Genomic DNA, 27,547 nt, shown 5'->3' on the forward strand with positions numbered 1-27,547 from the left:
TTTGTGGCAATTTGTTTTAACATTGATAAAAGCTTATAAATTCCTTGAAAAGTCCCGATGTCATAGTCCCCATTCCCACCCCCAAAAGTCAAAAGACTGTAAAATGACGTTCACTTAAACAGCTGAACAAGATGAAGAGAGTGGAATCTGCATAGGCAGCATCTGGATCTTATTTCTTGCTATTTGTTAACTCTGAAATATATTTAAAACAAAATTAAAGATATAACAGGATTTTGGGACACAGGCTATGTCTTTAAAAAGATACAACCAAATGGAATGCTTCTGCTAAAAACTCAAAATCAATAGCTGGTTAAAAATGGCACATTTGAAAAAAATACAAATAATTTGGTTATAGAACATGCTTTGCAGTTATTGGCTGTAACTTTTGCTATTGTACTTTACATACAATGATAAGTGAGCAAACATTACTAAAGTGGAAATTTACTTTTTAGGGTCACAAATATATTTAAAACAAGGGAACAGGTTGGCCTCAATGATCTCTAAGATTCTTTCTTGCAACAGATTCTAGGATTCTTTGAGTGATGGGGCATTTGTGAACTGTGTGTGGCCATCACAGCTGTGGGACTCCAGTAACAAATATGTGTGTGCATGGGTATGTGCATATATGTACATGTATATCCATGTATGTGTGTGTGTGTGTGTGCTCAGATTGGTTCACAGCATGGTACTCTTATTTCTACACTTTGTCTACTCATATTTAAAGGTTTACATTTTCTTCCTCCAGTTTTCCTGGTTTTTCTTCCCTTTATATTAGGTAAATGAGCACTGATTGCCAAGATTAGATAGATAAATTGATAAATTTGTGGAGAAAATAATAATAATATCTAGCATTTATATAGCACTTTGTAGTCTGCAAAGTGCTTTATACACACACACACACACACACACACACACACAAATACATATAATATCTCATTTGATCCTCACAACACCCCTGTGGGGTAGGTGCTTGTTATCTCCATTTTACAGATAAGGAAACCGAGGCTGGAAAGTTGAGTGACTTGTTCCCAGTGTCACACAGATAGTAGGCATGGCTAGGGCAGGAGATGAACTCAGGTCTTCCTAACTCCAAATCCAGCACTTCCTTCACCAAGCCACCTAGTTGCTTCAATAAAAAATCAACAAAGATTCTTTGCTCAGGATTAAATCTTTGCTCTGCCAGTCACTAGCGGTGCAACCTAGAGGAAGTACCAGCTCTCTGAGTCTCAGAATCAGAGATTTCTCAGGCTGCTCCTAGCTCTAAAGTTTTCTGATTCTGTGGCCTACTTAGGAATTTTTTGTCATTTCTTTTCTTTTTTTGGTGAGGCAATTGGGGTTAAGTGACTTGCCCAGGGTCACACAGCTAGTAAGTGTCAAGCATCTGAAGCCAAATTTGAACTCAGGTCCTCCTGAATCCAGGGCTGGTGCTTTATCTACTGTGCCACCTAACTGCCCCATTTTTTGTCATTTCTAAGTAGTTTGAATTGTGTTGGCAGTTTTATGAACAAATCTAAAGAAGACACTGCATAAAAAGACATGATATCGCCATTCTTATTGTTGTAAAAACATAGCAAGGACTAGACCCACTGGGTCAAGAATTAGGACATCAAGGACCAGGAACTGATTCTGCTACTTACTACCTGTGTGACTACGGGCAAGCCTCTTAACCTTCCTGCGGTTTGGATTGCTTATCTAGAAAGTAAAGGGGCTGGATTCTAGCTCGAATATAATATCAGATTTATAGAACCTACGACTCTACAAAATATGCAATAAAAGCAAAAGTCAGAAGAATGTCCATATGAAACGTACTAATAAACCTCACAAAGGTTTCCCTGTCATCTAAGTGAGAGCGGGGTATAGCCATTCACCCTTCTGTCAACGTACCTATCTCTGTGGCTGCAGTAGTATCCACAGCTTCTCCCGTTTCTTCTTCTTTTGTTTCAGACCCCTCACTTACTATCTCACTGTGCGTCTCAGTTTCCACCCTTTCTCCCGTCTCACCTAGAAACAGTAACCATAGAGATCATGATAGGATACCATTATCCAACATTAACTGATGACCGAGTAGCTTGTGCTCTGACAGAGCTTACCCTTTCAGTCTCCAGAATAAGGATGAGGCAGGATGGGTAAATTAGCAGGAGGAGAGAAGAAAGGCAACAAATGGGTCCCAAGCATTAGCCTTCTTCTCCCCTGATGAAGTGTTTGCCTAGTGGCAAATCACTTCCCTATAAATGCAGGATACAGAATTAAGGCTAAAAAATGACAGGAGAGCATAGGATAAACAGGTAGAAAATCCCACATAAATATTAAGAAATAAGAAATAGTTAAAGTTTCAGATATTTGTAAAAGAAGATGACTCAAACAGATTGGCAAAATGCTAATGAGGCTCTTACCCTTTTATTGCTCTCTGAGCAGAAAATTATTTTCTCCTTATTAAACACACTAGGGTACTAGATATGCTATATGCAATCAAGTCAGACCCATTCCTTGATTAATGTTATAGTACATTTTTTTAAAGACCCCAAAACTCTAGAATGAAAAAAAAGTATTACTTGCATCCAGGCATAGGGGCTCTTCTTTATCCCTGTCCTAAAGGTAAAAGGAATTCTAGCAGGCTAGAGAGGCAGTGGTAGTGATTTTTCTAATGCCAAGCCACTCCTGGGTAACTTTTCTTCTGAAGTCCATTGCATTTTCCATTCTCCACCAATGCCTTTTAACAATTCTTTCCTCTCAGTTATCTACTTTTTTTTTTAATATCCCCCACACTATATAAGATGTGATCAAAGGTAAAGCTAAAAAGCATTAATTCTAAATGTTATTTATTTGTTTCTCTGGCTTAAATAGGGTGGGCACAGACTGTGCTTTAGAAAATTTTCAACAGGGAATTATATCTGATCATTGAACTGAGATGATGGAATTGAAGTTCTGATGAGGGAAAGTACTTTTGGTTCAAAGCACATCAGCAACCTAAGATGTAGTTTGGGGTGACTATGTTATAGCCTGGACAATAGGGTGTGACTCTCCAGACGGCTGCCCTTATAGAATGCAGGGCTTAAATAGTTTGAATTTTGAACAACCCAATTGTTACCTTCAATTGCTTGATCCTCTTCATTCGTGTTAATTTCCCTGGCTACTTCCAACAATGGCTTTTTTTCCTGTGTCCCTTCAGCTGTTGTGGGAGATTTAGTTCCTCCCACTGTTTCTACCACCTGAATCTTCTCCACTCTTTCAGGAGGTTCAGTGCCTCTAGCTGTACTGGAGTAGTCATTCTTTCCAGGGGCTTCAAGGGGCTGACTCTCCCCCAGTATTTCTGGAAATTCATTATCTTCAACTGTTCCCTGAAGATCGTGCTTTTCACCTCTTACCAGAGTCTTTTTTTCCATTGTTCCTGAAGTTCTGGTCTCTCCAGCTGTTCCCTCATGCTCAGACCCTTCGTGTGTTCCTGAAGGTTCAGTGTCTCCAGCTGTTACCCCACTCTCAGGCTTTTCCATCATTCCTGAAGGTTTGGTCTCTCCAGCTGTTCCCTCATGCTCATTCTCTTCCAGTGTTCCTGAAGTTTTAGTGTCTCCAACTGGTCCCTCAGATTCTTTGTCTGATCCTGAAGGTTCGGTCTTTCCAACTGGTTCCTCATGCTCGGTTTCTTCATGTGTTCCTGAAAGTTTGGTCTCTCCAGCTGTTCCCTCATACTCAGCCTCTTCTGGTATTCCTGAAGTTTTGGTCTGTCCAGCTGTTCCCACACAATCAGTCTCCTCCAACATTCCTGTCTTTCTAGCAGTATCTACATGCTGAATATCTTCCACTATTTCTTGAGGTTCAGTCTCTTCAGATGTTACCTGATGCTTATCCACCTCTGCCTCTTTGGCCATTCCTAGTTGCTCACTATGTTCTCCTGTTTCCATAGGTTCTGCTTCTCTAGCTGTTTTCAGTGGCTTAATCTCCTTTATAGTTCCAAATATTTCAATCTCAACAAATCCTCCTGTAGGCTGAGTACCTTTCTCAATTTCCCTGTCATCGTTCTCTTCTGTTCCTTGAGGTTCATTTTTTTCAGCAGATATAGGTAGCACAGACTCCTCAGATGCCCCAGCATGCTGAACTTGATCTGTTGATTTCAGATATTCTGTTTGATCTCTTTGCCTGGAACCTGGAGACCCTGCCTTCCCAGAGTATCCTTCTTCATAGGTGGAACTAGCACCATCGATTGCTAATGGCATCTCAACCTTGGGCTCCCCTGCTAGAAGGTTATTGATTGGTCTTGTTTTGTCATGAGCATTGACCTTTGCTTCTACCGCACATTGTTTTGTCTTGTCAAGGCAAATTTCATTTTCATATGGGACTGAAGAGCTTCCATCTGAAGCTGCTTTGAATTGTTCATTTTACATGAAAAAGAAAACAAATAATTATTATTAATCTAATACTATAGAAATGCAGATCAGGATTACTAGGGGGTACTTAACAGTTCAAGTTAGTTTAGTTGCAGGTAGTATTTGGGACAACCAATTTATGTCCACTACTTCAAATAGCCTCTCCATCAAACTTAACTTTCTTATCCTAAATTTAGGGTTTCTTCATACTTACCTGTTAATTTTGTCCCCCACCCCCACCCCTCCATCCCACTTTTGTAATTTGACACATTTTTCTGATTCTTACCTTCCTCAGTTTTTTAAAAATCCTGTCTCTTTAGGAATAAAATAGGATTTCACAAAGTATGAACCTGGGAGGGATTCTTAGAAACTCCTTTATCTTTTATGAGAGGTCCTCAGTGCCAGAAGATGCCATGAAGCACTAAGATGAATAAACTTTCTGGAGGAGAGACTGAATAGGGCACACAATTCTGAGAAGAAGGGAAGAGAAGCTACAACCTTCACTTCTCCATCGTATTCTCACCAGTTGCTTTATCTCAGGAATCAGAGACTATGCCCTCAAAGATTTAAACTTTTCAAGTTTGGAACTCCCAACCTGCAGCCTCTGATGTTTTTATTGATAAGTGTTTCCTGTAGCCCGCTCACTATAGCTAAGCAGGCTCCAGCCATACTTCACTTTACTCACCTACCATCTTAATGCCAGCCATGTTACTACTAATTACTGTACTCTTCTCAAATCAATACTGCCATTGCTACTGGAAATGGTGTGTCAATCTATGCTTTTGTGGCTCCACTCATCATCTCATCTCCACACCAAAATATCTCTCCACTCTCCCATTATGTTATTTTCTCCATAAGAATGTAAGCTTCTTGAAGGCAGAGGTTGTCTTTATTTTTATATTTGAATCCCCAGCCCTTAGGACAGTTCTTAACATATACAAAGTGCTTCATAAATGGTGTGTTGTCATTGTTCACTCATCCATTTTCAGATTCCCATTTGGGGTACACGTGGTGTGAAAGAAAAAGAACTGTGCTTCACAGTAGGAGTTGTAAAGGAAACTCAGGAAGGAGGGGGAGAAAAAGTAGGGTACACCATGGACTCTCTGTCAACAGCCTTCAGGTTGTGAAAAACAATTACAAACCGAGTGAACCCTGTGAAGGAAATCTGAGAAAAAAGTCATCTTATCCAGAGGATAACAAAAAATGCCCCTGGGAATTAAAATAAAATCTCTTTAGGTTGGACGAGAACCCATATTCCTCTCCCTCACTGATTAGAGATGATCTTTGCTTTAGAAAGAAATGTTCTTGTGGGTTGGGAGAGTGGAATGGGTGGGGGATGTGGGTGGGTGAGAATTCAGCTCATATGGAGGAAGCTGAAAGATAGGCCCAACCTCTTGGACTAGGCAAAAAAGCACAAATATGCCTTGTATCATCCATTTTAAACAATTAAATTGTAATTTTTTTTTTACAGTATCAAAATTTTATTTTTTCTTCTACCTCTTCTGGAAACATACATATACATGTTGTCTCCTTCATTAGAATGGAAACTCCTTGAGGGCAGAAATGGTTGCATTTTTGTGCACAGTGCCTTACTCAATAAACACTTGTGGATTGGTTGGAGCCATTCCAAATGGCCACCTACTCTTTTGAAAGGGATGATTCCAATGCTTCTCAGCTATCTCCAACATTCTAATTCTCTTCTGGGAATCACAGACTATATCTCCATAATACTCAATACAATGCTTGGGGGCTTTTTGGCCACAATTTCAAGTATAAGTGAGAAATAACATTTTAGCAGATTTCCAATTTTCATTTATTTATCAAAAAGAATGCTTGTTATGGCAACAGCAATAGGCTAGGTACTGTGGAGGACCCAGGCATAAAACAATATGGTCCATTCTTTGGAGGAATTCACAGTATAGTAGGGGGAGATAAGGCAAGGCCACAAAAACTTACAGGACAAAGCAGATTGTATTAACTTCCACTAGCAAATTGGTCTAATGGAGTACTATTGTCCTATAAGAAATGAGAAGCAGGATGATTTCAAAAAACCTGGAAAGACTTACATGAACTGATGCAGAGTGAAGTGAACAGAATCAGGAGAATATTGTAAACAATGTCAGCAATCTGGTGCAATGAACAACTGTGAAATACTTGGCTATTCTCAACCATACAATGATCCAAGATAATCCCAAAGAACTGATAATGAAAAATGCTATCTGCCTGCAGAGAAAGAACTGATAGAGTCTAAATGCAGACTTGCTCTCTCTCTCTCTCTCTCCTTTCTTTCCTTTCTTCCTTCCTTCCTTCCTTTCTTCACTTAAAACCATTATTCTGATAAGGGGGTCCCATAGGTTTCACCAGATGGACAAATGGGTGCACGATACAAAAAAAGTGAAAAACCCTGGTTTAGATGTTCACTGTAGACATATGGCATGGTCAAAAATGATAGAAATTGGGGGCAGGGGGCGGCTAGATAGCACAGTGGATAAAGCACCGGCCCTGGATTCAGGAGTACCTGAGTTCAAATCCGGCCTCAGACACTTGGCACTTACTAGCTGTGTGACCCTGGGCAAGTCACTTAACCCCCATTGCCGTGCAAAAAAAAAAAAAAAGAAAGAAAGAAATTGGGGGCAGCTAGGTGGCGCAGTGGATAAAGCACTGGCCCTGGATTCAGGAGGACCTGAGTTCAAATCCGGCCTCAGACACTTGGCACTTACTAGCTGTGTGACCCTGGGCAAGTCACTTAACCCCTATTGCCCTGCAAAAAAAAAAAAAAGCCAAACCAAACAGGCCAGTGTGCAAGTTTAGGAGCAAAAGATGGAGCAAGGGTTTTTCTGAAACATCCCTTAGGCTTTTAACATAAAGGTTGAAAAACTCTGCTTAAGCATCAAATTATCAGCAATGGAGGAAGTGAATAAAGTAGTTTCATGGGTTTGTGAAGAAATTCATTCTGACAGGAAAATAAGACTCAGATCTCTCACAAAGGATTTCTAGGTTTGTTTGTTTTTTTAGTGTCTTGGGGAATTAACAAGGAAATGAGTTTAAATGAGTCCTGTCAAATTATATTTTCTAGTCAAATGTTTACTACAATAGTGAATACTGTCAGCAGAAAGGGACAATATTCATCATCAACTTCAGAGCATGTGAAATATTTAAAGCAGCAGTTCCACAGTTGAAGAGTAGATGAACGTGTGTAAATACCATCAAAATCAAATTGTAAAATTATCTATTTTGAAAAATAGTTGTGATACCACAGACCAGGGCATTAGGGAACAGGAGCAGCCACTGTCTGCCTGACCCTCTCTTCGGTGTTCCCATCCACAAGGGCCAGTCAGCTCATGGTAGTCCCCTACTGGCACCTAGAAGCCACCATTTCTCCCTCTTTTCAATTGTTTCTCTGTCTGGAGAAAAGATGGGTTTCTTCTCTCCCTTGCTCCCCCAAAGCAGCACACCACAATCCAAGGTGTTATAAAAGAAATTTACTCAATAGCCCTATAGAGGAAAATGAGAGAGTGGAGACCATACTAGCTCACGTACAAAAGGGTACAATAACCCTTCCTCTAATTTCTCTATTTCCTTTTGGGGGGGGGGGCAATGAGGGTTAAGTGACTTGCCCAGGGTCACACAGCTAGTAAGTGTCAAGTGTCTGAGGCCGAATTTGAACTCAGGTCCTCCTGAATCCAGGGCTGGTGCTTTATCTACTGCATCACCTAGCTGCCCTCATAATTTCTATATTTCTTTTGCTGGCACCTTCCAGTGAGCAAGACTTGTAACCTTGGAGCCATCTTTGGCTCTTCCCTCTCCTTCAATCCCCAAATCCAAACAGCTGCCAATTTCTATTATTTCTAATTCCACAAGATCTCTATCCTACCCATCCCCTCCTTCGCTGCTACTGGTTAGTTAACCCTCTTCACTCTCCTGCTCAAAAACCTTTAGTGATCCTTATAGGGTAAAAATACACATAGCCTGGCTCCATCCTACACTTGTCTGATTTCATTCTCCTATGCTGAGGTAACTAGTTGACACAGTGGGATAATGCTCTGGACCTGGATTCAGGAAGTCCTGAATTCAAATCTGATCTCAGACACTTACTAGATGTGAGACCCTGGGCAGGCCATTTAACCTCTCTTTGCCTCAGTTTCCACAACTGTAAATGGGGATAATAACAATACCTATTTCGAAGGGCTGTTGTGAGGATCTATTGAGATTATATGTGTCTAACACATAGCGAAACTCAATAAATACTTATTCCCTTCCCCCTTCACTGGTTCTATGTTCCATGCAAATATTTTTCAAAAGATATAATTTTGATGGCAATAATACATATTCACATGTGTATTCACTATCCCGCCTGGCTGGGATATACTTCCTTTTCATAAATACCTGTTCAAATTTATTAAAATCAGCCAAAATTTATTAAATTCAAGGTACTGTGCAAAATTCTGGGATTTAAAAAGTGAAAAATGACATTGCCCTCACATTTAAGGAGTTTGTAAACTACTGGATGGGGATGAGAGAGATTCAGTGCTAGGTATAATGGGATTAAGGCAATGGTGAGATCCAGACAAAGTGTTTTAAGACAATTTAAAAAGGCAGAGATCCTTTTTTTAGTTTAAGGGAAGATAAAGATGTGGTAAGGGAAAGCTGATGCAACTCCCTTTGGAGAGTCTCCATTTTCTCAGTAAAACAGGAAGTGAGATCATGGGCCGAAAGATTGTAGTGGGGTAGCTTTGGGACAGCGAAGGGGTTTATGAAGGCCACTGCAGGGGCCATGATCGAAATTAAATCAAGAGAGGAAAAAAAGACTGTCACACAGCAGGTTCCACTTCAGTACTGACTCAGTCATTAATGTGTTTAGCAGCATGGGAGTAAGAGCAGAGAAAGCAGATGGTGGGGGTGACTCAGGATTGGACCTTATTATTATGATTTTAAACAAATTCTCTTTATCACTCCTCCCAAACTATCTTCTCCTTAGGTTTCAGGATTTATATGAGTCTTGAGTTTGAAATCAGAAGATCTAGATTTGTGCACTAAGTAGCTGTGTGACTATGGCCAGGTGACTTAATTTCTCTAAGCCTCAGTTCCCCCATCTGTAAGAAAAGTGATGATACTACTTGTACCATCTATCTCACTGATTTATGAACCTTTATAAACCCCAACATGTAATATATCATAGATTTTTTTTTTTTTTTTGGTGAGGCAATTGGGGTTAAGTGACTTGCCCAGGGTCACACAGCTAGCAAGTGTCAAGTGTCTGAGGCCAGATTTGAACTCAGGCACTCCTGAATCCAGGGTCGGTGCTTTATCCACTGTGCCACCTAGCTGCGCGCCCCCAACATGTAATATAAATGGGTTGTTATTAAAGTTTTTTGCAAACTACAACTACATAGATATATTGTTTTATTAACAATGTCCCAAACAAACTATATCAAGAACAATTTATACAAAATATGGTGTCTTCCAGGGCAACACCTTAAGCCTGCTATGGTTCTGCCTACCTTTAAATGTATTATCATCACACCTAAATAGAACTGAGTGTGGCCTTCAAGTTAAAGGGGAAGTCATACCAAAATATCATATTAATCACTGGATGGCACCAGATTATATGATTCCAATAAAAACACATGAATATTTTCTTCAACTATATGAAAATGTCATTTGGATTGAGTAAGTATAAAATTCTTAATGTGGGCCAAGGAAGAATAGAGATTAATGGCTTTGAGCTTACATCTGGAGGTCAAATTGAACCAATGGATAAAGGTAATGGTTTAGACTTTTTCAAGCAAGATACATGTAACATAAAGTTATGAAGAAGCTAGGGCTTATATGTTAAGAGAATTATTGGCATCCTAAAGTCAAAGCTTAATTGGAAGGACACTCTTATAAACATTAACACCTATGTAATGCCAATCTTAATGACATGGTAATGCTACTCTTTTGGCATGTCAAAATGGACAATAATGGATTTAGAAAATATTCAAACCCAAACCCAGGCAATGTTAATGAAATACAGGGCTCATTATCCCCAGGCAGATAAAGAAATATTTCCTCTCTGATAAGAGGAAGAGGATTGCTAGATGTTCTCAGAGCACATAGTAAGGAGATTAAAAAGTTGCAGAAACACGGGGCAGCTAGGTGGCGCAGAGGATAGAGCACCAGTCCTGGAGTCAGGAGTACCTGAGTTCAAATCTGGCCTCAGACACTTAACAGTTACTAGCTGTGTGACCATGGGCAAGTCACTTAACCCCAATTGCCTCACACACACACACACAAAAATTTATAGAAACACTTTAGGAACAAACGCACCTCACATAGCAAAGCAAAAACAGGTATGGGTCACTGGATTTGTCAAAATAAATAGCTAAGATCCAAAAGTGGAATCCAAAGGCATTTCATAGGCAATATTCACATGAACTTTACTCAAAATATGTCAACCAAAAAGTGTCAAATAAATAGCTGAGTCATGTAGATTTGTTTATAGAAAGGGAGATTATGATAATGATTCAGGATCAGGTAATTTCAACTAGAAAAATTAACTTTAAGAGGTCAGGATTTAATAAATACAAATTATTCAATAATATGTTGGAAACTGCAACACATCATTGAAGGTTGCAGAAATTTAGTATCTACCAGATACCTAGGAAGGTATGATTGCTTATCTAGAATTATGTACTGCTTTCCTTTATAAACTAACAGATAAATCTCTCTACTGAAAATTAAACAACAAAATATTCTAAAAGACAATAAATTGTGCTGAAACTAGAAGGAAAGGACTATCTTTTTATTAATCATATCCATAGCACTTAGCACCATGCCTGGTACATATTAGGTGTTTAATGAATGTTTATTGGACTGGATTGAATATATCATTCAGATGCCTTCTGTGACTATCTCTTCTTTTACCCCTTTCTCATACAAAGAGGTGGCCCTTTTCCTTGCCAAAGCAAACCTGTCAACCTGAACAAAAGTTTCCATTTAATCTCATCATCTCCAACAGATTGCTCCCTCTATCATCCCCTCTCTCACATATCCTCAATTTCTCCCTGACTGCTTCCCTACTGCCTAGAAACATGCCTATGTCTCCCCCATCCTCAAAAAAACCTTCACCTGTTCTTCTCCTCCCTACTATCATTCCATATCTCTTCTGCTCTTTGTGGCTAACTTCCTTGAGAAGACCATATTCAATAGGTGCCTCCACTTCCACTTCTCTCAGTCTCTTTTTCTTTTCTTTTTTTTTTTTAAGTGAGGCAATTGGGGTTAAGTGACTTGCCCAGGGTCACATAGCTAGTAGGTGTTAAGTGTCTGAGGTTAGATTTGAACTCAGGCACTCCTGACTCCAGAGCTGGTGCTCTATTCACTGGGACACCTAGCTGCCTCCTCTCAGTCTCTTCTTAACTCTACAGTCTGTCTTCTCATCTCATCATCATTCAACCAAAACTTCTTTCCCAAGTTACTAATGATTTTCTGATTGCCAAATCTAATGGCCTTTTCTCAGTCCTTATCCTTCTTGATCTCTCTATAATCTTTGACGCTGTTGATTAGCCTCTTCTCCTTAGTACTCTCTTCTATCTAGGTTTTCACTCCCCATACTCAATAAACTCCAGTGGCTCCCTCTCACCTCTAAGATCAAATACAAAATGCTCTGTTTGTCACTCAAACCCTTTCATAATCTAGCCTTCCTCTACCTTTCCAGTCTTCTTTAACCTTACTCTCCTCCATGTACTCTTTGATCCAGTAAGACTGGTCTCCTTGCCATTCTTTACACAAGACACTCCATCCCACAGCTCTGGGCATTTTCTCTGGCTGTCCCCCATGCCCAGAATGCTCTCCTTTCTCATCTCCATCTGCTGTTTCTTCCATCTTCCCTTCAAGTTCCAACTAAAATCCTACCTTCCTACAGGAAGCCTTTCCTAGTCCCTCTTAATTCTAGTGCCTTGCCTCTGTTGAATATTTCCTGTTTATCCTGTCTTTAGCCCGTTTGTGCATAGTTTTTTTGCATGTTGTCTCTCCCAATAGATTAAGCTCCTTAAGGGCAGGAATTGTCTTTTGCTTTTCTTTGTATCCCCAGTGATTTGCATATAGCAGGCACTCAATAAATGCTAACTCATTCCTTCTTTAAAATTCAGACATGGGGGCGGCTAGGTGGTGCAGTGGATAAAGCACTGGCCCTGGATTCAGAAGTACCTGAGTTCAAATTTGGCCTCAGACACTTGACACTTGCCAGCTGTGTGACCCTGGGCAAGTCACTTAACCCCCATTGCCCCGCAAAAAAACAAAACAAAACAAAAACAAACAAACAAGAAAAAAAAACAAAAACGAAAACAAAATTCAAACATGGCTCCTAGTGCCATCATTACTACATTACCGTTTTGTATTTGTGTACTATCTTTCTCTCAAGATGTCTATTCGAAGGCTTAGAGTCAGCATAAATGGTAGAATTTCTGCCATCATCCTGCTGTACATTACAAAGAAAGGGTTCTTATATGGAAGGGGTTTTAAATTCTGTATTCAATCCTTTTCATTATGTAATGTTTATTAAGTACATTATTTCTAAATCCAAAGCTATTTCTTAAAGAGTGGGAGAAGGGAGGGAGGGAGAGAAGGATTTTGTTTTATCTCCCCCCATGCCACATTCCACCTAAATCACACAGTATCTGTGGGTAGGAGGCTTGTCTAATCCATTCTGAATTCTTTATCCGTCTAGATTGTACGGTAAATCTAACCTGCCATGAACACATTTGCTGTGACAGCTGAACTAACAAAACTGGTGTTGTACACCTTGATGTGATAGACATGCAAAGAAACAAAATACTAGGCAACACCACTGAGAGATCAAAACCATAAACAAACACACCTGGGAACACATTATGGTAAGAGAACCTAGAAACGTACTTTATTGCCCAAACTAGAAATAACAAACTCCTACCAGGCACAGGGCTCATTCGGGTCAATGCCGCCTAACCTGTGAGCCACCATACAATAATGTGTGTATATACATATCCCTAATACAGCATTAGACAAGGGCATTAGCTGGTAAGGAGGGGTTAGAAGAATATGATTATAATGTGACAATAATGACTTTTTTTCTAAACAAACACACCAGAATTCATACATCCCAATGAGTGTCCATCACGAGAGTCACCTAAAGAAGCCACACCCTAATTTCCTCAATGCTGCCACTGATCACGGCATTTTTAGAACTCCTTTTATGTATTTCCTTCAAGGCCAGTTTGTAAGTTTGTAAGGTGATTGTAAATGAGAGTGGAGCCACACAACAAAACTAGTCTCATTGCTTTATAATTACTGTTGTCAAACTAGAGTCCTGAATCCAGGGAGAAGGCAGTATCAGAGACTGGAGACTTGCTGGGAATCAAACAGAAAGTAGCAACACTGAACATATTGTTGCAGAAAAGAAAGAGGGCAGATCTCTGCTTATAAAGCCTTATCTCTGACATGGGAACATTCTGACACTTGGGGGGCCTGAACCATATGGTGTATCTCTCCCATACAAGCCTCTCTTCCTTTAGGGTAAAAGGAGGTTTCTGGGGCATGCAATGGTCTCTTTAGGTTGTTCTTTTGATCCATCAGAGGAGTTGAGGAATAGGACAGAAGGGAGACTAAAGGGACAGCTTTGAACCTGACCTTAGGGTACAATCAGACCTTTATGCTGGGAAGCAGGGACCCAACCAGGAAGGTCACTCACATCCAAGTCATACCAATCAGCAACATGAGAGTGTTTCAGTATCTGTGTGTGTACCCCAGTCATCCATGGGTGAGGGAGGAAAGTGTCAGCTCAGTAAACAAAACGAAAATTAATCACCCCTTATTCCTTTTATTCTTCATTAAAAAAAACAACAACAACAAAACAAAAATGGCATCAGATTTATCTCCACATGACTTTAGACTACTTCCAGAAATCAATGCTCTGATCTGTGGCCTCAAACAACAACTCCTCACCTTTGAGGATGATGCATCATATTCTGAAGACAATTCCAAAGAATCACAGATGGAAAGGACCTCAGAAGCCAATCCTCTCACTTAGCAACTGAGAAAATTGAGTTGTAGGAATGCTGAAGGTCACATAGGCAGTATCAGGGGCAAGATTTGAACCCAGGTCCTCAAACTGCAGAGCCGGTGCTATTCTACTGTACACAGAATTCTATAAGTTTTTTAGAGCTTCAAATAAAATGAGTAGCTACTTAAAGTGGCTACTTTGGAGTTAGGTGGTACAGTGGATAAAGCACAGGTCTTGAAGTTGGAAGGATCTGAGTTCAAATATGACCTCAGAAACTTTCTAGCTGTGTGACCCTGGGAAAATCACTTAACCCTAATTGGCCCAAACATCCAGGGCCATCTCCAGTTGTCCAGATCTATATCTTGCTCTGGAGGAAAGAGTGAGGTTGGTGACCTTTGTGTAATTTAAATTTCTAAATGTAGGTTCTTATCAGTTCCCCCAGTTTTGGGGGAAACTGACTAAAATAACTGATAAACGAGTTTTAAGTTTTTAAGGGTTTCTTGAAAGATAGTAAAAGAAAGAGAAAGATTGAGAACAGAATTCCTACAACCTGACAATCCTATCTCTCCTCAACTCCTCTGTCAAGTCCCCTGCTGCCAAAAGAGAGTGAGCTCGCTCTCTGCATAGGCTCAGCTTCCTCTTTCCTGTCCCCTCCCAGAAATGGGAGCTTCTTCAAGCTGATTGGTTGGCTGGGCTGGAAGATGGTCAAAGTTCAAAGTTCTTAGCTTCTGAGAACCATGCTTTTTTAAGAACTCTTAAGTACCTGCCAGATGTGCTTAGAATCCAGTTAAGTAGTCAAAAGTAAATCGCCTTATCTAATTCAATCAGTTTAAATCTCCGGGTGGGTCCCTGAGTATCTGCTAAATCCATTATCTTAACACACCTTGCACACCCTCCTTCATTTAAATCCAATTCCCTGCAAGTTATGATATTACCCCATGTTGTGGTTTTCTTATAGAACTTTGGAGGAAACAAAACTCATTTGGATGTCCAAGTTCTGATATACATATGTATATATATGTATTTAAAATATATATATATATAATATATATACACACATATTCACATCAGAATGTGTGTATATACATAGATATATGTATTTATACAATCATGTGTGTATGTATGATCCAGGCACACACACACACACACACACACACACACACACACACACACACACACACACACACCCCAGATGAGATGTTTAGCACAGTGAATAGCAAATAATAGGTGCTTAATAAACGCTTGTTTCTTTCCCAACTGACTATATATAATAATGTGTGTGTATATATATATGCATATGAATACATACATATATATGATATATATTTATAAATTGATATATTTTTAAAATGATATACATATATTTTTAAATCTCATTACCTCATAGTCATACCTATACTCCTAAATCCAAAGTTCTAAACTTTGGTCCATTTAATGCTATAGACTAATTTTGTGAATGTTAAACTCCTTTGTGAGGATTTGGGGGAGAATGACCTCAGGGGATCAAGTTCTAGGTTTTTGAACCTGAAGTTGTAAAACATTAACATGAAAGTCAAACTTAGCACAGGAGCTGAAACTTTTGGCAACCTTACAGAATAACAGTTTTCATTTAGTTCCATGACAGTGTTGGAACAAGGATTCATTGTTCTCCATTCTGCCTTCTCTGCCCCTGTTGCTAGAGATATCAGCTGATCCCTCTCTGTCCAACCTGGTCTGGGCTGACTCTGCCTTCTCCTCCTTGAGCCAGCATCCTCTCTTTAGTTCATACTGGTCTTCCCATCCTAAGACACCCTGGCAGATGTCCAAACTCATATTCTTTCATGGTTTTCAGGTCTAACTAACAGGGCCAGCTAGGTGGTTTAGAGCATTAGGATTGGAATCAGGAAGACTTGAGTTCAAGTCTGGCCTTAGACACTTGCTGGCTGTGTAACTCTGGGCAAGAAGCTTAACTTCTGTCTGACTCAGTTTCCTCAACTGAAAAAGGGGGATCATAATAGCATCTGTTTCCCAGGGTTGTTGTGAAGATCAAATGAAATAACATTTGTCAAGCACTTAGAATAGTGCCTGGCAAATAATAGCTTAGTTTCTTCCTTCCCAACTGGTCAATAGCAATAATAATTGCCATTTAGATAATTCTTTAAGATTTGAAAAGCAAAATTCAACACATATTTTTTCAGCCCCTGACAACATGCAGTGCACTTTATATTAATCAGTCAATTGATAAGCAATCAATCAATAAACATTTATTAAGTGCATACAATGTGTCAGGCACTGTGCCAAGGCTTTACACATATTATTTCACTTTATAGTCATCATCTCATTTGATTCTCACAATGACCTGGTGAAGGGTGTTCTATAGGTATTATGATCCTCATTTTACAGACAAGAAAATTACAAGAATCGAAGCGATTAAATGACATGCCAAGGGTCAGGCGATTTCAGACTGACGTTTGAAGCCAGAGCTTGCTTATATCCAAATCCAGTGCTATTCCCATAATCCCATGCTGCTACAGTCCTCAAGAGTCTCATTTCTATTCTTTAATTCATGTAAAGTGCTTTGCAAACCTTAAAGCAATGTTTATTATTTATTCTTTTGGGGGGGGGGCGGGGCAATGAGGGTTAAGTGACTTGCCCAGGGTCACACAGCTAGTGTCAAGTGTTTGCAGCCAGATTTGAACTCAGGTTCTCCTGAATCCAGGGTCGGTGTTTTATCTACTGTACCTCCTAGCTGCCCCCTATTATTTATTATTATTATTATTCACCTTTTTGCTGGAAGCAATGGATATGTATGCAATTTTAGTGGCCCATTCTGTTTCATATGTTTTTTTTTAGGTAGACCTTACATAACAAGGATCATGGGATCACTGTATCCTAGAATTTAGAGGGTCACAGATCTGGAGCTGGAAAGACTTCAGAGGCCACATCTAAGCCAACATCTAAGTTTTACAGATGAGAAAATGCATCAGATACTTGCTAGCTGTGTAACCCAGGGCAAGTCACTTAAATTTTATTTGATAGTTGTTCATTATTATTATTATTAGAAAAATTAAACTCCAGAGAGGTTCACTGCTTTTCCCAAGGTTACACAGTTGGTAAGAATCAGGGGTGAGATTTTGAACCCAGATCCTCTGACTCTGGAGCCAGTGTTGTTTTCATTGTACCATGTATGGTACCCAGAAACAGGTAGCCAGATAGTGATATATCTCAAGGAAGGAGAACTGAACCACACTCCTCATTGAAATATAACAAATCTGAGAACATTCCAATATAGAGAGAAAATAAAAGTATTTGGGTTCTACTTTCAAGGAAACTTTCCTGGTGTGCTATAGTGGAAAGATCATAGGATTCGGAGTCAGAGGACATGGATTAGAATCTTGCCCCTATTATTTGTCACACATATCCATGATCAAGTTACTCTGGGCCTCAGTTTCCTCATCTGCTAAGTCAGGGGGGTTGCACTACATGGCCTTCCGGAGTCCCTTCTAACTCTTCATCTAGATCAGGAGTTATTGACTTGAGAACCATGAACTTGTTTTTATTTTTAATCTTTTGATAATTCCATTTCAATATAAAGGGTTTCTTTTGCAATATTAGGTGTTTTATTTAATGCATTTACAACCACTCTTCCAAGAAGGGGGAGGGTGGGCTATAGTCTTCACCAAAATGCCAAAGGGATCCAGGACAGGAAAACAAAGGGTAGAGAACCCCTGATCCAGATCTTCTGACCCAGTTTACTATCTTACCTCTGCACTAAGAAAAGCATAGAATTACAGACTTAGAGCTGGAAGGAACCTTTGAAGTCATATAGTCCAACCCCTTCAAGGAACTAAGGCCCAGCCAGGTTAAATGACTTAAGCAGCCAAGATAAGTAAGTGGCAGGCGTGGGATTCCAGCCCAAACCCTCGGAATGCATTGAGCATCATCTTATCCAAGGTTTGGTGGAAAGGGTGCTATATTTGAAGTTAATGATTATTACTCTGTAATAAAGACCAATCCATCGAGAAGGAACTATGACTGAGAAATATGGCACATAATACAGAGTTTGGGGGAACCCCAAAGTTTGTAAGAAATCCTTTTTTATATCCATTTAATTTTTTTATTATTGACAAATGTTGGCTTTATGTCAATATGAATAATAATTACTCTAATTCGCATGTAAAATAAATGCTCTTATAGTAGTTTTTAAAAAATTTTATTCTAGGGAGTAATTTCCTCACAACAGAATCAGACTAAGTATTACTTTCACAATGTTTGTTGATTTCTTTGTTTTACTTCAACCTTCCAAAAAATTCATGATTACAATGGTGTGGAACCTCTCTTCATGGATGCAGATGCATCTCTCCTATGCCTTGGTAGATCAGTTGCTATGGCAAAAGTAAAATCATCATTTAATGGCTGACCTCTCAGGGATGAGCTTCTCTGCATTTAGCCTAGTCAGTCCTTGGACAACAGCCATTTGGTCTTATCATTCACAGGCTGTATGTGAAGGCTTTCCAGCATGGCAAATCCAGCCAGAGCTTCTGCTCCATTGCCCATTTTAAAGTTGAGGAAATCAAAGCTCCAGAAAATAATTTAGTAATGGTCCATTTTAAAGATGGGGAAGTTAAATCTCTACAGAGCCTAAGCGACTTACTGTCTGATAATTATTGAGGGTCAGATCTGGGTTTTAATCCATGCTTTATGACTTCAACTCCGGTGCCCTTTCTCTTGTACCACACTTCCTCTCTATGAAGAAGGGTTTTTGTTTACAGGAAAAGTGAAAGAAATCCTTCCAGGGGACACCACTTCACAGGGTGGAGTAAAGAGCATTGGGTGATTCCAATAAAATGTAAAGTCACTGAGAATACTTTATTATTTTTGTATTTGGATTCCTGGTACCTGGTAAAGTACCTGGCACATAGTACATACTTAACAAATACCTGTTGATTGATTAGAGTCAGGGCACGGGTTCTAATCCCAGTTCCACCATTAACTAGCTCTGTGACCATTGAGCAAGCCCTTTGACTTCCATTGACCATGGAGGGGATTGGACTAGATGACCTCTGAGGTCCCTTTAGCTTTAAATCTGTGATCCTATGAACAGATAATCCCTAACCCTTCCAGCTGACTCTCTGGTGCCCTCTGAAACATTGCAAGGAAAAAAAAAATCCTTGATAGCTGCTTGGTGTAAGTAAAAGAAACCATGATGATTTATAGTCTTTGGAAGGGGTCGGGGATGTAGCCTGAAGGGGAATGCTAAACTAAATGCTAAGACTGAAACATAATGAAAAGAAAAGTCTTGCCTGTTGAAAACCATTAAAGCGGGGCAGGTAGGTAGTGCAGCAGATAGAGCACTGCCCCTAGAGTCAGGAGTACCTGAGTTCAAATCTAGCCTCAGACATTTAACACTTACTAGCTGTGTGACCCTGGGCAAGTCACTTAACCCCAACTGCCTCATTAAAAAAACAAAAAAACCCAAACCATTAAAGCAAGGGCAAAACATTCTAGGACACATGCAATTAGTACCTCGGGATTTCAGGGCACACAGTAGCAATTTAATAATTTTTATTTTATTTTATTTTATTTATCTATCTATCTATCTTCTATCTATCTATCTATCTATCTATTTATTTATTGCAGGGCAATGAGGGTTAAGTGACTTGCCCAGGGTCACACAGCTAGTAAGTGTCAAGTGTCTGAGGCCAGATTTGAACTCAGGTCCTCCTGAATCCAGGGCAATTTAACCAAGTGTAAACTTCATATAAGCCATAAGCAAAAATATCCTGTATGTATGATAAAACTCTATTAGAAAATCAATTAATGTCCTGGTTATAATCCTATTGTAATGGTAGGAGGCAGATTAATTAAGTGAAGAATTCTTTTCCTATGAAAATACCGAACAAGGATTGTCTCTTGCAGTTTACAAAACACAATTTAAACACACTTATGGAATTCAAGCCCATTCAGGCAATGTTGACAAGAAAGGCCAGAAAGACTCAAGGTTAAAATAAACAAGTTATTCTTACTGATTATCAAAATGTAAACATGAGTCTATTTAAACTTGCTAAGTCTTTCCCTGTTTACATACAGTTGCCCCAGTTCTTAAGCTGTGCCGGTTCTTTTTTGTCTTTTCTTATTTAAATTCTGTACTAAACAAACACCAAAAGAAAGAAAATGATGAGCATTTTCATTTAAACAGAACAGAAAAATGGTGATTGCTTAGAAATCCCCACACCTTTATTTTCATTACAGACTCTTTTAACAAAAAAGGTTTATGATAAATTCAGCATGCTACTTTCTCCAGCTCGCTTGTCATTCCTTCCTTTCTTTTCTGTTCATTTTCCTTTCATGCGCTGTGACATTTTGTAAAGAAGGAGAGGTCACTTGGAGAGGGGAGAATGCTCATAGCAGGATAAAATGGGGTGAAGTGTAGTTTTGCATTCCTTAATAAATGCTTGTAGAGTTGGATTAGATTTTTCTCATTGGTAACCTTTTCTATCCCCAGTGCAGTGTAAATTGCCTTGAGCTAAATTAAGATATGTGAAGTCAATTGCATAGTGCCTTGCTTGAATACGGTAAGTGCTTGTTGATTAGATTTGATTGATTATTTCAATAAATATTTATTAATGTATAAAATACCACACTAGGCCTGGAGATACAAAGGGGGAAAATGACATTTCCTGTATTCAAAGTGTTTACAATCCAATGATTTTGGGGGGGATATGGTAACTCTTTAATGTATCATGTATACATTAAGTTCATAATGTATACATTTTAGTGTTTTAAGTCTTATTCGCTTACTAAACTGTAAGCTCCATGAAGCCAGGGAATGCGTATTATCTAAACTTTGGGTCTCCTCTTAGCATAGTGCTTTGTGCATAGTGGGTGATTAATAAATTGTTCAGTGGATCAACTAATATATACACACACAAAATTCTAATAATACATAGGAGAATCAGTCAATGGGGAAGGAAGGATCATCTTCAGCTTGGTGGGAGGGTGAAGAGCAGAGGGTAGGGTAGGAAGAGAAGGGACTAGGCATCAGGAATGGCCTACATTTGGAATGGAAATAGTGTTGTATGGAATCAGGGAGTATTAAATAGTACAGTTTAACTAGAATTTTGAGCATCAGTGAAGGGCATCAGTGTGAGAAGCTATAAAAGTATAATGAAGTTAGATTACAGAGGGTCTTGAATGCCAGCTTAAGAAGTGTATAATTTATCCTGAAGGCAAAGGGGAACCAGTGAAGATCCTTGAACAGGGAGTGATGTGATCAGAATCACAGGGCATCAGCTATAAAAAAGAGATTCTTAACCTTTTTTTTTTTTTGGTATCATAGGCCCCTTTGGCAGTCTGGTAAAGCCTATGGATCCCTTTTCAGAATGTTTATAAATGAATAAAAGACATAGGACTCCAAAGGAAACTAATTATATTGAAATATAATTGTCAAAATATTTCCTAAAATAATTCATGGACCCTCTGAAATCTATCCAAAGAGCTGTTATTAAGAATTCCTTCTGTAAAATGACTTTACATTTGCAACCTGTATCTGCAACAAGTTAAATTGTGCCTGTACCTATAAATATAAAAAGAAAATCAGTCACTGTCTTAATAATTCTTTATTCAATTCAAAAGTGTGCAACATCCTGTAGGATGGGAAAAAAACTAACTTTCCATGTCCCTTTCCAACCCTCCCCTTCAACTGCTGCTAGTGGCCTTTGTGGCTGATCTAAAAAGAATATAGAGAAGTGATAGCATCTTTAACTGGCCACATCCATTGAATAAAATAATCCTTAAATGAAAGAAGCATAATACAGATAGAATAATTTTTCTTCTGTAGGAGAGGAAAAGGGAGAAAGCATGGTAGGAATTTCATTGACATTCAATTACCTGCAGCTCTAAGCTACCCAAATCTCCATAAAGAAGGAGAGAAAATAAGACTCACTATATCTCAAAATGAATATTAGCACCTATTCAATAAGAGTTACCAAGACTGAAAATTAAACTAATTTCTATAATATTATTAACAATTATTTACAAACTAGAAGGTAACATATCATGAATTACTATTCAAAATGTTAAATTTATTCTCATAAAACATTCATGAAAATAACTCATCTACAAATTGAGGACACTCAATGAAAACAAGTCAAACCAACAAGCATTTGTAAAGTATCCAAAATGTCCCCAAAACATGGGGAAAATAACAAAAGATGATACTTATGTAGCACTTTATAGTTTGGGAAAAAAACCCTTTTTATGTATGCCACCTCATTTGAGCCATTTTACAGATGAGGAAACTGAGGCTCAGAGTGGTTAAATGAATATCCAAGGGTTATTTAGCCAGTCAGAGGTAGAGTTTGAACCCAGATCTACCTGACTTCAGATCCAACATTCTTTACATAGTACTATATAGACTTCTGTTGCAGAACAAGAAGGGCCCAAAACTAAGGATTTGGTTCTTACTGCTGTCCCTGGAACAGAACATTGAATCTCTTGCCTCTGAACCTCCACACCCCCCCCCCCCCCCCCCCCCGACTCTCACCTCAAATGCTCTTCTCCCTCACCCTGGCCTTTTAGTTTGCCTGATTTTCTTCAAGACTCATCTCACATGATACCTACTTAGGAAGAAAGCCCTGTCACCCCATCTCCTAATATGTTCCCTTCTGGGATTATCTTCCATCTAAATATCTGGCTTGTACCTAGTGATTTACATGTTGTTTCCCCCACTAGAATGTGATATTCTAGAGGCAGGGACTGTTGTACCTTTCTTTGTATTCCCAGTGCTTAGCATGGTGCCTAGCTCATAGCAAGAGCTTAATAAATACTTGTTGACTAACTACAGCTACCCAATGAATAGGTGACAATGAAGTCAAGTTTTGAAGAAGTTCCCATCAAACGGTCTCAATTCTCAAAGAAGTTGAAGAAGTTCCCATCAAACGGTCTCAATTCTAGTAAAATAGGAACTGAAATAATCTGTTATATGGGAAATATGAAAAATGGGGCAAGGCTGAGAGCTTCAAGAAAGAAGGTGGTCAATGAGATACCGAATGAATAAGAGAATGTCTAATAGAAGAATTACCATTCAGAAGTGAGGGCTCAGGTATTCTTCACCTGTAAAATGTAGGAAAACAGGGAGGAAATGCATAATTTTTTATCCTTTGTATCTCTAGGTCCAATATAGTGTCTTCTACTTGGTAGGACTTAAATTATTTATTGAAGTGAAGTCATCTGAATACAATTCAATCTAGCATGCATTTATTAAATGCCTACTCTGTGAACTTTCTGATGACTTCACAGATCTTAATTCAGCTGTAGGGGTGATTCCCCTGCATTTGGGGCAGACAGGGTTTCCTTTTAACAAATCCAATCCAATAATTCTACTGCTTGCCAGACTCTAGGTCCAATGAGGGCAGGAACTATGTTGTATCTAATCTTTGCATCTTATACCTTCCCCAGAATCTAAATGGTGTTCTGAAAGCACAAAGTAAGTGCTTAGAAAGCTTCCTGATTAATTAAAAATAGTCATTTAATAAATATTTGTAGAATTTGAAAGGTTTCTGCCATTTCAAGATGGAACTCTAAATGGAATTTTCTGTAGAAATATGATTAGTGGTGGTTAGATTATAAAATACTTTTAATATAATATTTGAAATACATTACCTATGGATTTCCCCCAAATGTGTAACCTTCTTGGTGGACAGGCCTATTTCATTTGCTCTATCTTTGCATTCCCAAAGCTTAGGTAAACTTAAGTGTTTATTGAATTGAAAGTATGTCACTGTTCCAGGAGTAAAATGTGTCCCAAAATTTAAGCTACAGATATAAAAACTTTAGATCATAACCTTTCAAACTATGGAGGCAGCTTGTATTATATGTTTTGTTGCTTATGCAGAGGAATAGAAAGGCACATGAAATGGGATGGGGTGAAAAAATTAAATATTATTAAACAGAGTTTCAGTATTCTTTGTTTAAATTTTAATGCCTGTTTCCGTTGCTTAAATTATTTATCAGGCCTCCAAAGATCATTGAGTTGAAAAGTTGATGAATATACAGTAGTGTCAAATGTCTAACTACTGTCTGCCTGGTGATCAGAAGCAAAAAGCACACCCCAAACACCTATTGACTGGTTCGATTCATGAGTTAGGGAATTTATAGGCAGATTTTATAAACAAATCTGAAATCATTTACCTTCTTACCTATATTTGCTTTCCCAAATTGTTTTACAGATTTCAGAAAATATTTTCCAGGGCAAACTATGTGAAAACAGAATAGCAAAGGAAACACACACTAAATACCAAATTATGATTATATAATATCACTGATAGGTATTAAGGAAAGATGCTAAACATATTTGAATCAAAATTTATACCAACTAGAGGTAATTTTGCCTCATCTATCCCAACAGTAACAGCTGCCAGAAGACAATAGTTCTACAATTTATACTTTACACATTTACATGCAGCCTAATCTTTACCAGGACCCTATGAGGTAGGTAGTATAAGAATTGTTATCTCCATTTTATAGATGAGGAAACTGAAGCCCCAAGAGTATTTCAACTTGAATATTTCAAGTTCAACAAGCTAGATTTGGCAATGCTCATAGGGATAGTAGGAGACCAAATAAGGACCCAAGGTCAGCATTCTTTTGCTTCCAAATCCAGGACTTTCAACTATATCGAACTTCTTTTCATAGTAACAAAAATCTTGAAACCATTTCTTGGATACATTTTAAAAAAATTATTTCAAAATCTCATTATGTTTTATTATGTTTATTCTAGAGGCAAAACAAGCAAATAAACAAAGAACCTTGTGATATGAAGGTTTATACAAATTATTTTCATTCATTTAAGTGACAGTAAGGAAAATAACCTGCAAATAACACCTTCTAGGTTAAGCAAAGAAGTAAAGGACTGAATTGGTAATTAATTATTATTAAACCAGTATTAGCGAGATATTTATGTTCTCTGTTCTGATAGCTCAAAAGGAGAAATATGTCCTTTTTTGCAGAAAGAAGCTATAGCGCATAAAGATTTTAAACTAAATCTAGCTTTGGAGAAGGCATTAGAGAAAGTTGAAGGAACTTTGGACTACAAATATATTGTTCTTTTCACTGTACTCTACAAGATATATCAGAAAAAAACTTTAAAAATGAAAATATTGGTAAAGTGTATTTGCATTCTTTAAAAATATTGATGGAGCCAAGTTTTTATGCAAAAACTTCTCAAGTAAGATTTAACTTGGAAACTAAAAGAGTTGGGAAAAGGGAAGAAAAATTTTGCTGGAATAATGGATAAAAAGTCTTATGGGAAAATGTAAAATGCAAGACATTACTAATTACATAAGTGAATTTTCACCTTAATCTGATCTTCCAAATATTTTAGAATTTAAAATACTATTGGGGATTAGCTTCTGTTTACACCTTACGGTCTCAGACGGTTGGCTGGGGATGGGGGAGGTGTCCCCAGAAGTTAAGTGACTTTCCTAGGGTCAAACCTCTATCTAGTATGAGTCAGAAGCAAGAGCTTGAAACCCTGTCAAGCTCCCTGGGCTTGAGATCAGACTCATTCTCTACCCACTAACCTAGGCTCGCTCTTGGAAAAATGCATATGCTAAGTGGAATTTATGATATGACTCTCCCTTGCCACCCCTTTAAGGAAAAAAGGGTGAGAGTTCTTAGCTAACCCCATTTCACAGACAAAATTTCCACTACTTTGCAATTATTTGTGATTATTTTAAAATACAGTAAAATGAGCGAGCATAAATTGTTTTCTTAGAAAGAAACCCAGAGAAATCTGGGTCCAGGGGACTAGTAGGGGGTGGGGGAGGGAGGAAGATATAGGATGGGAGGAAAGACGGAAGGAAGGAAGAAAAACACTGTTTTTCTTTGGCAGACTTCTCTTTCAACAAGTCACCAGATTTCAGGTGAAAAAAAAATCTGTGACGGGCTAAATCTTTTTCCATATTTCCAGGTTTAGAAATAGATGTCACCAGCTCCCTTCAGCCAATCATCTGGACAGAGCAGGGGACACAGGTTGCTCTTTCATTAATAAGTTTTCCTTGGGACATCTCCAGAGGGTGGTCAGAAGTTATTACTGCCCAAGCTCCCTACGTTCGGGGTCCTGACAAGGGATAGGAGATGGAGTCTCCAGGTAAGCCGGGGAATGGGTGGAAAGGGACAGGATCTTGGCTGCTCACCACTTTGCTTCAGTCCGTTGGTGACACCGGTCTTGGTCACTGGCCGGCTGCTCTCCTGAGACTGGGTCTGGGTGCTGCTGGAACACCCCATTGCTGTGACGATTGCTGTCAATGCCAGCTGCCGGGACTCAGGGAAGGAGTAGAAGTCGCCCGGGAGATTCCCGCCTCTAGCCCTTTTCCCAAGCTCCGGCTGGGACTGCTAGAGTCTAGACAATGTCCAGCGCGGTGGCTCCGGCGGATGCGGCCCTGGACAGTAATGTAGAGAGAGAAACACCTGTTGGGAAGGCGCGCTCCTCTTTGGCTGCAGGCTGTACTGGGACGAGAGAGGCGGGACGTTGTGGTTCATCAACAGCACTGAGATTTCTCCTCCACTCTCTATTGGCCGGAGGTAGCGAACTGATGGGCGGGACGGGTGGACCGCGTGGCAGGGACACACAGAAGGGGCAGGCAGACAGACAGACAGGAGAGTGAAAGAGCTGAACTTGCTGCTACATTAGGCTAAGAAGGAAAAGACAAACGTAAAAGGGAGAAAAAGGACTCGGGGTGGGGGGATGGGGTAGCAAGAAGGTGAGCAGCAGGAATGAAGGCTGGAAAGACGAAACGAAATAGGAGAAAGACCATAGAAGACAGCGGTGATTCCATGTAGAAAGGGCTCAGCATACAGAAGACCAGGGTTCAAATCCCTTTCTGATGATCACTACCAGTGTGAGTCATCACAGGCAAGTCACTTAAACATTTCTGGGCCTCACCTTCATTTGTGAAATGATGGAGTCGGACGAGATGACATCTAAGATCCTTTCCTGCGATAGACCTATGGTTTATGAATAATAACTCACAAAACTCTTTATATTTTCCTGTTGGAAAAGGGTTCTTATCATTAAAGAGTATTAAGTACCTAGTAGGTCCCAGGCATTGTACTTAGTGCTGGGAATACAAAGAAGGAACTGCCCCTTTGCTTACGGTGTTCACATTCTTTATCAGGGTATGCAGCA

General features: G+C 39.1%; 1 protein-coding gene across 3 annotated transcripts; it reads right to left on the reverse strand.

Annotated features, from left to right (window-relative positions):
• ERICH5 (glutamate rich 5) lies at positions 1-26,815 on the reverse strand. Of its 3 annotated transcripts, none has more exons than XM_043977027.1 (4): positions 26,556-26,815; positions 3,089-4,357; positions 1,885-2,001; positions 1-192 (listed from the first exon to the last, which is right to left on the reverse strand). In XM_043977027.1, exons 1-4 carry the CDS (start codon positions 26,644-26,646, stop codon positions 170-172), a joined length of 1,500 nt encoding a protein of 499 aa, XP_043832962.1. In that variant the 5' UTR covers positions 26,647-26,815; the 3' UTR covers positions 1-169. The 3 variants fall into 3 exon arrangements, with proteins under 3 accessions (XP_043832962.1, XP_043832960.1, XP_043832959.1); XM_043977025.1 differs by lacking the exon at positions 1-192 and adding an exon at positions 1,011-1,126 and having other exon boundaries at positions 3,089-4,354; XM_043977024.1 differs by lacking the exon at positions 1-192 and adding an exon at positions 1,011-1,126.
• Positions 26,816-27,547: the final 732 nt, after the last annotated feature.

This window comes from Dromiciops gliroides, chromosome 1, assembly GCF_019393635.1.
Source record: "Dromiciops gliroides isolate mDroGli1 chromosome 1, mDroGli1.pri, whole genome shotgun sequence".
NCBI lineage: Eukaryota > Metazoa > Chordata > Mammalia > Microbiotheria > Microbiotheriidae > Dromiciops > Dromiciops gliroides.

Coding starts and splice junctions, on each gene's coding strand:
- ERICH5 (XM_043977024.1), bottom strand. CDS start 26,646: ATGGGGTGTTCCAGCAGCACCCAGACCCAGTCTCAGGAGAGCAGCCGG. Junction 4,358..26,555: donor CAACGGACTGAAGCAAAGTG/GTGAGCAGCCAA, acceptor AACAATTCAAAG/CAGCTTCAGATGGAAGCTCT. Junction 1,127..1,884: donor TACTGCAGCCACAGAGATAG/GTACGTTGACAG, acceptor TTTTTATTGAAG/CAACTAGGTGGCTTGGTGAA.